Here is an 11,176-nt window from a genome sequence, read left to right as displayed (position 1 = left end):
GCATAAAGAAACAAGCCGAAAAAAGGGACAAAACCCCAGATATCCCTATTTCTATCTTATCTACCATTTTTTCTGTCTTCTTAATTCTATCCCTTATTCTGTTATTAGTGTTTCTATCCCTTTTTCTGTTATTAGTGTTAAATAAGTGTTTAAGATTAGTTTTAAGGTTCCGGGTTATATTGTCGCGATCGGGGATATGTATTGTACACGTGCTTTGGATACAGCGAACTATTATTATCGCTGTAATTTCGCATGCTACTGTTTGTACCGTGAAGTTGGAATCCCCCGAAATAGAATCAATACAAAGACGCGAAATAGCTTAATTGGAAAATAATATCAATTTTTGTTACTTTATCCTGTATACCTATGTGGTGAATTCTAATTTAGCACACTTTTACACCATAAACAAAAACACGTCGCGTTATTAACGCAAAGCGTCAAATATCGGTCCAAGGTCACACGCATCGGCGCCGACTGAGTACGAAAGTTGAGATCCGTATCCGTATCCGTATCCGCGGATCTAGACACTAATGATCCGTATTCGTATCCGTATCCGCGGATATACATTTTTAACGATCCGGCACATCACTAGTAATTTCATAAATAGAGTTTACACGATTCTTTTATTAAAAACCAAATATATATTTGTAAAGAATTCTACATCATTGCACATTTTAATTTCAGTTTGCTGGCAGACTGAAATAAGATACGATCGCGTAAAGTTTCGTATTGCTCCAATGACAGGGTGCAACTGTTAGAAACATCTCGGATGTCGAAACTTTCCAATGCAACCAACTTCTCGTCGTCACTAATATTTAATAATTCCTGGATGTCAGACGAATTTAACTTGTATTTTACTTTGGTGAACCTATCGAAATAATCACCCGGAAGATATCTTACGCCAACAAAATAAATGTCTACGTTAATTACGTTCATTACTTGAAGGAAATCGATAATGCGTGAAACAGGTTCTCTTATATCGTATAAATTATTCGAAAACTTTCCCTCGAGTGAGAGAACAAGATAAATCTTAAAATTATTCGTACAACTCCAGCTGTTCGAGAAGTTCTTTTTGTAATCCTTTCGTTTCGCTTTGGTCTCGTAAAAATATAAGTACACTTCTTTGAATTCATACAAGTTAAATAGCTCTTGATAATAAATCAGCAATTTCCAATAATGAAATACCACTTTTGAATGAGAACAAAACTGTTCCCAATTTCTTTTCAGTTTGATTTGTTTGTGAGCGCGGAGCATGAATTCAGGTATGAACATTTGTTTGTCTATATATGTTAAAAAGTTTTTGGGTAAAGGTTCATCTTTAAAAAATCCAAGTAAAAATAATAACTCCATATTAGATATATTATGTGGAAATTTAATATATCCGATATATATAGATAAAGCTGAAAGAAACTCGTCAAATGTCCGATGTATAAGACTGTATCGAATGATATTACCGCATTTACAATAGGAATCCAGTGTAAGAATGTCTAGTCCAGTAATAAACTTGTGTTCATCTTCATTCGGAAATAAAGACTCCAAATCTTGTGATGTGATAACATTTTTGTCCCTGTCTAATTTTGTTAATTTAAGTAGCAAATTTTCTCCCACAAAATATTTTCCTCTTTTAAATTTATCTTTTTGATTAGTTTTTCTGACGTAACGTTCAGTCATAAGAGTAAATATTTTGATGTATAAATCAGCCATCGTTTCAAGCTTTATTATTTCTCCATTTCGATGAAGACAACACAACATGTGCAGCATCAGAGGACATTTTGACATTTCTCTGTAAAACTCATTTTCTGACAGTGCAGAAATCAGTTCGTTCGCTTTACTTTCTTCTTCTCTAAACATTAATTGAACATATTTTTTTTGATATTCCGGAGAGAACCCTTTTATCACTATTCTCATCTTCATGTCTTCTCTGATATCTTCCGCTGCTTGAGTTCGACTCGTTACCAAAATAGTCATTGTGCGAGAAATATCGAAAGATTCCTCTCTTATAAAGTTTATAATTTTAGATTTTTCTACAATTTCATCGAACCCGTCTAAAATTACCAAAATGTTCAGTTTTTTATCTTGCAGTTTCCAGTTTTTATCAGATAACTTATAAATATCATCGAGTAATGCATCTGCTACATTTTTATCACCCAATTCTCTTAAAATTACAATGAAAGTTAATTGAAAATGTTGCAGATAATTGGAGGATGCCCAATCGTAGGCAATTTTCTTGCATAAAGTAGATTTACCATAACCGGGATCTCCTGTAACTAAAACAGTTTGGTGTCCTTCTTGTTCTACAGCAAATATCTCATTCAGAATTATTTTCTCTCCGCTTTTGTTACCAAATAAATCTGATTTTTCTACAGTTAATTCTGAAAAATAATCCTTTAGTAGAAAATCGTTCCTTTTTCCTTCCCATAAAAAAGATCTCATGTAGGAAAAGTAAGTCAGATATTTTTCCTTCATCTTCTGGCAGCAATTGTCGAACATTTCTATAAGTAAAAAACATCATGATCAAACGTCGTGTTAATTCTAATTACATAGAAACTTATACCGTGTTTGATAAATTTCCTCTATTTCTCTTTGTACTATGATGAATATCAGTGTTCTTTTTAATCTTACCTTTATCGCTGACCAGTGAAAATACGTTTCTTTGAATTATGCTTATAGGTGCTTATCTAAAGTTGCTGACGTAACAAAGTACGTACACTAACTGTACATTATTATTTAAATGTCTCCTTTAATCAACTGAGCCAAGTAATGACAAAAAAGTTTCGTAAATGGGTAACGGATCGTGTACCGGCTGTTGAAAAACACTAACATACATGACTATTTAGGTAAAGTTTTGAAAAATATGTGGCAACTTAACAAAATCTCAGTAAACAAATAAGTATGGAATATGGACAAGTAAGTTTTGAAAGTCGTGATATACAAATGTCTGTGTACTGAAATTAGTTTCAAACACATTCATCCGTTGATTACTCTTCAAAATTTTATATGGTAAATTAATTAAAGGCATTGATTCTCGGCACAAAAGAACACAGAAAGTAAAATTACAACGATGTTTCCTTTGCATATTTATTATTAAGACATGCACTTACCATTCCTCTTTGTCTTTAAGCAACTTGCATTCGGTTTTTCAGAATGAATTTCTATTTTAGGTCCAACGTGAACTTGTGTACAGTTCTTGAGTTTCGTCAGATATTGATTACAATTCTCAACTAAAATTAATGTGTAATTAAATATAATTTGTATTAAATTATTTTTGTAAGTTTAACAAAGCAGGAGTTAAATGATAATGAAAATTGATTTATACAATATAAAAAAACGTTGATGCTTAAGATAATAATTCAAATAAACAATTATCTCTGTGAAAAATATTTTAAAAAATAGCAATTTACTGTCAGTAAATTATTATTAATTTTTAATATTTAGCACACTTTTTCTGATTTTTTTTCTATGTACATTTTCCTATTTTTCTTCCCGATCTCTGCTAAAAATTTCAAAATAATCACTTATTTCTATGATAAGCATTACAAATTTGTTCGTAAGAAACTAAAGTAATAAATTGTTAACGTTCAGTAAAGTTTAACCATTTAAAATATACATTTTGAAGAATATCTTTAAAGTTTATTCAAAGAGAGAAAGAGAGAAACAAAAGCATTTACCGTTCAAAAGTTCCTTAAACATACTTTCATTGTTCTCCACTCCGTCCATTACCTGTAATTAAATAATATATACATTGCAGTCTTTAGTCTACAGAAAAGTTTAAAGAAAGTTAAATTAAGAATAAAAAGTTTATTTTATATTAATGAAAGTCTATAAGATTATAAAAACACTTCGTTTGAATACAAGTATCTGAAAATACTTCACTTCACTGTTCTATTGTAACAGCTACTCGTCATAATGCATGAAGAAGTACAGAATGTATTAAATTTAACCATACTTATTTGTTTTTATTATTGCTATTGTAAAGTTAAATAGCAAAGCTACTTATTTCAGTTTCTGAACGAGATTAAACATACTATTTCACTCATTATTAAGTAATACTTACCTCACAATACAATTGTCTATAAAGTGAAATAAAATGCATGTTACCGACTTACATTTGCAGCTTGTTTGTAATTAACTGGACAAACGACGACACTCGTCTCTTCATTTGAAACTTCTGCTTCTGCCATTTCTATAATTCAAATTTAATAACTTACTTATAAGATTTTAAACGTTTCACAGGTTTCTTCGTTTTACTCTAATTTGTATTAAAACTAATGATTTTAAATTAAATATATAAATACTTACCTTATATATAAAACCTGATTACAATGTTCTTAATGCAGGTCTTCCTATGAAAGATCTTGTTGTAGCCGAATTCTTCTGCATTAATAAGCATAAATAAATTTCAATGACTACTGTAATATTGTACTCTGTATATATCTATTGTGTAGATATAAAAGCTAATTATTTATTTTATAATATAAATATAGTATTTTTTTATGCTTAAAAGTTTATATAATAGTTCTTGGTAACTGACATTTAACAGAATGTCTGTGTAATTATTTCCTATTTATTTATGCAAAATATTTGAAAATTTACAGTTGAAAGATCGTGTTCTGTAGATAAAAATGTATTTTATAAAAATAATACTGTATTTGGAATTACCAATTTGCAGCCGAGTCGAGCTTTCAGTCTTTACCGGGGCGTATTGTCTTAACATAGAAAAACACAGTAACCGTCAAAAATTTCAAATTCTTTAGGAGAAACATAAGGCACAACTGCAATAGTGTAAGATTTTCCCGTGTGAAGACCATTAGAAGTTGAAACTTTAGCAACAGAAAGAAAAAGATTTGGTCTTATACGAGGTTTCCTTTGGAATCTAGAATGTCAAATTATATACAATCTTATTATAAGTATGAATACAGCCAATTCAATGAGTCCGAGGTTTTTTAAGGCACGGAACTTCGGGGCCTGCACAACTAACATAAAACTTATTTGAATTGCAGTTGCGCTTGAGTTTTTGGTGTGTGCAAGGAAAATATATCCTGTAAAAATTCTTAACTCTAGCTCATCCCTACATTTCTTACATGTAGAAATATACTCGTTTCGAAAGCTTGGATATAAATGTCGGCATACCATAGAGATAGAAGACAGAATTTAACATCTGTTGTACGAGGAATATAAACTATATGGTAATTATATAATACTTTAATATATTTAAGAATAACGTTAAAATTGCATATTACCATGTGTAATCAAAAGACCTTTTTATTGTATAAAGCAATAGAAATCGATTATAAATCAGTTTATGAAATGAAGTAGTTTGAATAATGTTTATCTCGAATAACTACAATAAAAATTTGAATTTTTGTCTGAAAACGAAGCGAAAGCAAGATCTGGGCCACACTGCTCCAAACTCCTCTGTAGCATTGCTACTCAGAATACTTAGAAATGCTTTTTGTAATAAGAACTTCCTTATTACAAGGATTTATAATAAAAAATTTACAAACAATTCATTTAAAATTTAAGCAAAATCTATCCAAATTTCGAAAACGCTTACTTTTATATATATAAAAAAACTGGTGAGAGCGGCAAACAATTAAATATAAACGACAGAATACACCAGTTAATTATTTTTTTAAAATACTTATTCTCTCTCTTCTTTATTCATCTACCACACGAATTCTCTATATAACAAGTCTGTTGGACAACAGTATCATAGATGCAGCAGTTACAACTGTACAAGTAAGAAAAAAATCGTCCTAATTTTCGTAATGAAACAATCCATTCTTAGGATTTCATGTCCTTTCTCTTATCACTCAGTTCTCAACATTTCTCTGTTTTTACTTTTGTCTTGTTCACCTTTGGTTTGTAATAAAAAATCAATTCGGATATTTGTTATAATCATTTCTTCTGATAAGCCTCTGTCTAACCCTCTACACGTTCTACTCCCAATTTATCCCGTATAATATTCCTCTAATTATTTAGTCCATAAGAGCTCAGTCAAGGAACATACCTTAACTTCAATATCAGATAAAGAGATCCCGTGCCGTCACACCTACCGACAATAATACAGCTGGAATAACTGCACCTACCGAACAACAAGCCGATAATTCATTTCAGGTTCCATCAGCAAACACTGAGCAAGAGCTTTTTTTTAACTCATTCAATTCAATATCATTCATCTGCTGCTACTAAAGAACATCCACCGTCCTCTACTCTCGCTGTGTCTTTTGAGGAGATTTCTCCAGTACCAAAAGGACGTTTTATAGAATATTTCATATAATTACACAATACTTTTTCTGTAGGAAGCTCATTAATTACTTGTTTATGTTATTTATAGGAGAGATTGAGCATTATAAATATGGATATTTTTGTAAGAGTATTGATAGCTGGAAACAGATTATCGCACTGTAGATTATATGCATTAAAAATTAGATAATTGCCATAGAAGTTTCTATAATAAGTTACGACGTGAGTGGTAATATTTGTAAAATGAATTGATTTTAAAAAATATAAAAAATATCTTACTTTTTTTTTGAAGTGAAGTAAATTCCAGTTTTGTGTTAACATTTCATACAATTGATAAACGTGGCGTAGAAAATTCATGTGTCACTGCACTCAAGTAACAAGTGAATGCGTCGACGTCATCACTAACTTCAGTGACCTCACTTTACGATAGAGAAAGCGTCTTCGATTGGACAATCCGAAGTGTTTTAAACAATAGTAGTTGCTTGATTATCGGTAACATTACTCTTAAAATATAGTTACTAGAAATGTATACCTGTATTAAATTAATCACACTAGCAGTTGATAATCTCCTTCTAACAGTAGTAACTGCAGGCAAACTACACTCAGACATTCGAGGAAGTAGTTTTACGCAATTGTAAAGGTAAACTGTGTTTTAACCTTGACAGGTTTTACTGTTAACTGCTGCCATCTATTATTAAAATTTTCTAAAAATATAACTGAATAATGGTAAATATCCTGTAAGGATGCTAAAATTTTGATTTCGCAGTCAAAGGAGTGTAAACTATAATGTAGTAATACTTTAGAGAATGTTTTGTTGTTGTTAATAACTTTTTAATAATAAAATACAAAACAAAACTTCAGACAATTTGTTAATATGTTAGACTGGAAGTGGCAGACTAGAAAATTTTGTTAGTCCCCATAACTGCATTAATTAGTAAAAGTGTATCGGCTTTACACATCATAGATTAGAAATTAATTGCCAGAAGAAAGATTAAAAAAAAGAAAACGAATGCGGAGATTATCTTATCCAAGGTACTGTAGAAACTTTTAAATTGGATATTTTAATATTAGGTGAATATATCAGCTCTTCGACGGTTGGGCCATGTTGAGAGAATGAAAGAACTGTTGAAGAAAGGACCCCTGGGAAAGAGCGTGGTAAGCAAAGGCCAAAAAAGTCTTGGTTGAAACAAGTGGGTGGTATTTAACGTAAGCGTTTGGGTCGAAAAGAGAATGCGAGGAAATGTGCAAATTGAGGCATGGATGTGTCTGAACATAAAGATGTGAAGAAAGTTGCTGATGGATTCTACGTTTGTAGCCACCTTTGGCTTCATCTCAACCTTTTTGGATTATGACCGTGAGTATATTCGTATATGTATGTGTGTTTTTAATATATTACAATGGACACAATCGCAGCTGTAATTGAAAAACGATTTGAAGGACATTTATATTATTTCAAGGTTTTAAATATGGATTTAGATTAAATGAGGCTCTTTGAAAATCGTTCTTTTATTCTGTGAAAGCTGAAGTTTGAGAACTCGTAAATAACCAATGTTTTAAAACATGTGGTTTAATTATAACGACGGAATAATGCTTTGTTATTGTAATTTCGAGGGCAATTAATAGCTATATTGTTTACAAACCTCAACAAAGGTATAAGTCCGAATCATAGGAAAATTTTTTGAAATCGCTCGAAAAGTGGGTCCTATTATTTAGATAAGGAGCTTTTGTGTTGAACGGCTACGTGCTCACCAAGTTTCGTTCGAATTGGAGACCCAAACGTGTGGCCCTCTCCTTATAAATGGCAGTGTAACATGTTACTCCTGCTTTCCAGAAGCCAAACGGATAAGACTACCGGCACCTGCATTAATAATAAGTAAAACTGATGGCGATAAATTATTTGAAGTGGCGAAAAAATGTAAAATTGGAGAATTTTAAATTTTCTAGAGCGATTTCTGCTGTCCGGTTGAACAAACTTTATGAATTTCATTTTCCTTTTTATTCATGAAAGGAACAAGAACTGAATTCATTATATTTTTAATGAATTCAATTAATTTTTATCATTATATTAATGATGACGATATTTGATATGATGACGTAAAGCTTCGTATTGCTGCAATGACAGGATATAACTGTTAGAATCTTTCAGGACGTCGATACTTTCCAATGCAACCAATTCCTCTTCTTCACTTACATTTAATAATTGCTGCATGTCGACGGATAAATTCAAATTGTAATTTACATTGATGAATTTTTCGAACGAATCGGAGGAAGTAAGTTCTACGACAGGGCTTTTTAAACTGTGGGTCGCGACCCCATTTGGAGTCGTTTAGCGAAATCTTGGGTTCACGAGATTTTAATGCAAAATTTTAAAAATAATTTGTGAGAATTTGAAAATGGCATGCTTTGTGTCATAGGTTTCTTGAGTTGCGTTTTGTCACTTCTAGTGCAGCAAGACAATGATTCAGCAACACTGATTGTAGTGTGAACTACTGTAGTGTTGTCGCTTTTCAGTGTATTCAGTTGTCTCTGCTCCATTGTAACATAAGAGTGAACTGTAGTAGTACACCATTATTGGTTTTGCAAATTTGCAAATATCTTTATTTTATATATTTTTTATTTTTTTTTGGTCGCGAAGAAAATCACGATCATAAATGAGGCCGTGAATAAAGAAAGTTTAAGAAGCCCTGCTCTAATGGAAAATCGAATCTCTCTCCTTTCCATAAAAATGATCTCATGTAAGAACACTCGGTGATGTATTTGTACTTCAACTTCTGGTAGCAATTGTTGATCATTTCTATAAGTAAAGAAAGAAAAAACAGAAATTTATTCAAACGTTACACTAGATTTTTTTTTGTTTTATTAGCATATTAAAAAATTCCGTGGTTATGGTAAACATTCCAATAATTCTCACCATAGTACGATGTACAGTACAGTATACGAATAGATGCAGTTTCGTATAACGTGTGTGAGCTTACAGAAAATCTTTGTGAATGAAATATGAAATATGAACACCGATTGATCTAACTTAAATAATATACATTCATCACACGTAAATGTCTGTTTGAACTATCGTACAATAAAGTTTATAGAAAGTAAAAAATATCTAATACAGTCAAATATGGCGTTCAAAATTTGTTCGTAAACTGAGGCGTTCGAAAACCGAAATTCGACTGTATTAATACACCAGTATAACATTATGAAAAGGCCAGGTTGTCTCCAATTTTGAAAATTGCAGCCGTTCCAAGAATATCAGGAAACGTTCCTCACTATTTAACTGTTCTATTGTGGAAATGGCAGCGATGAAGAACATTTTCTGGATGAGGATTACTTTGTCAGAAGGAATGTATGATGATCGGTCAAAAACTGACCTTTTAGAGTTTTAAATTTTTTGACTTAGGAGACCTCGAAAAGTCGTGAAATGCATAAAAAATCGGGGTTTTTTTCTGCATATATAAATGCTATTGTGTGGGGGGACACGATTTTGTTCATCCTCTTTAAAGCTTAAGGAATCCCCAAGAATTTTTCGGGGAACGATCCGTTCGAATGTGTCGGGTCCCGTCCCTCACCACCCGATCGCTCCATTGTGGGCCTGGCCGAACCCATAATGGGCCTGCTACATTGGTCCACCTTTCCCTAATTTAATATATACAGTCGACCCCCCTATAACACGGTAGATACGTTCCATTCTTTATGAATCCATTTTGTACGAGTCCTTGCCAATCACAGCTTGGCACGTATGCACTTTACGGACTACGACTGTTTGAAAGGTTTTCTTCCATAAAATTAATCGATTCCTAGACTAATTCAACTCAACATTTCCAAAATACGTATATTTTTCTGGGAATAATCCGTATAAACTGCGCTATAAACAAAAAATTGTAGGATTACTTACCGAGTGTGCACCGTTCGAAGTCGCCATTGCTCAAGCTTGTTTTCGTAGCGGAGCAGCGCACCAAACGGCGGCCGCGATTTCTGATAAGTTATTTTTCTACGAAAACTTCGTTGAACTTTGGAGACATTAATATAAATAATTTTTATGGCCGTTGAATAAGAAATGTTTCTTTCACAAGAAATGTATAAAATAAGTGCTGTATTAGACTTACGGTACCTAATTTACATACTGTACAGACGATAGTAAACTCAACTTACTCACCTAAAGCGTAGCGCTGGACGGCAGAAAGCAGCTCGGCTGCCCGATGACGTTTTACCGAATTATAGGAGTTTTTTTACCATGTTTGTATGGATACAGTCGCAGTTTTTTCGCCGTCAAATAGGAATCCGAACTATAGGAACCCGTGTTATAGGGGGGTCGACTGTATAGAGACAACCTATTTTTCGTTTCTAACCACTAACCGTGAAAACTACTGAACCAATGATTACAAAATTTTAACTGTAGAATCGCTATGATCCCCGGAATGTTTACCACTAATCGAACCTACAGATTTTTTATTAATTAAATAAAACTGCAACGAATTATTGTCTGTCTATTTCTCTTTCTCTTCACTAGATGGCGACGCATGAAATTAGTACCTTCTGTCTAAAAGAAATGTCTATTATTAAAGTTTACTATTATATTTGAAAAACGGATATTAAATTATAATTAGTTAAATTCAAATTTTAAAACTTTTTTAGATGACCCTATTGTGCCTCACAATAGTAATGCTTTGGATGTGTGGAAATCCATGAAATTTTTTAACTATAATTTATGTGAACTTGCCATGAAGTGGCTTTGCATTTCTGCCATTTCAGTTCCAGCAGAAAGATTATTTTCCAAAGCTGGAAATACTATCAACAAAAAGCGGAGTTCTTTAAAGCCAAAGAATGTACACAAACTTCTAGTTTTAAATTCATTATCAATTGAAGAACTGTATGCATTGGAACTGTAATTGAACTATACAAGTTGAAAATAAAATTAAGTTTTGTTTTTTTT

The 11,176-nt window shown here is 32.1% G+C and overlaps 1 protein-coding gene across 4 annotated transcripts; it reads right to left on the bottom strand.

The window, feature by feature from the left end:
• Positions 1-583: 583 nt before the first annotated feature.
• LOC111631194 lies at positions 584-6,866 on the bottom strand. 4 transcript variants are annotated; one of them, XM_023375399.1, is made up of 7 exons: positions 6,526-6,866; positions 5,157-5,158; positions 4,300-4,371; positions 4,107-4,183; positions 3,669-3,720; positions 3,102-3,221; positions 584-2,492 (listed from the first exon to the last, which is right to left on the bottom strand). In XM_023375399.1, the coding sequence occupies exons 4-7, from the start codon at positions 4,179-4,181 to the stop codon at positions 658-660; spliced, it is 2,082 nt and encodes a 693-aa protein (XP_023231167.1). In that variant the 5' UTR covers positions 4,182-4,183; positions 4,300-4,371; positions 5,157-5,158; positions 6,526-6,866; the 3' UTR covers positions 584-657. The 4 variants fall into 4 exon arrangements, with proteins under 4 accessions (XP_023231167.1, XP_023231165.1, XP_023231166.1 ...); XM_023375397.1 differs by lacking the exon at positions 5,157-5,158 and having other exon boundaries at positions 4,300-4,374; XM_023375398.1 differs by lacking the exon at positions 5,157-5,158.
• Between the last annotated feature and the right edge of the window lie 4,310 nt (positions 6,867-11,176).

The sequence above is a fragment of the Centruroides sculpturatus genome, unplaced genomic scaffold (genome assembly GCF_000671375.1).
Source record: "Centruroides sculpturatus isolate CEXI.00-Female unplaced genomic scaffold, Cexi_2.0 scaffold552, whole genome shotgun sequence".
Classification (NCBI taxonomy): domain Eukaryota; kingdom Metazoa; phylum Arthropoda; class Arachnida; order Scorpiones; family Buthidae; genus Centruroides; species Centruroides sculpturatus.
The sequence above is the reverse complement of the archived record's forward strand: the minus strand, read 5'-3'. Positions and strand labels throughout refer to the sequence as shown.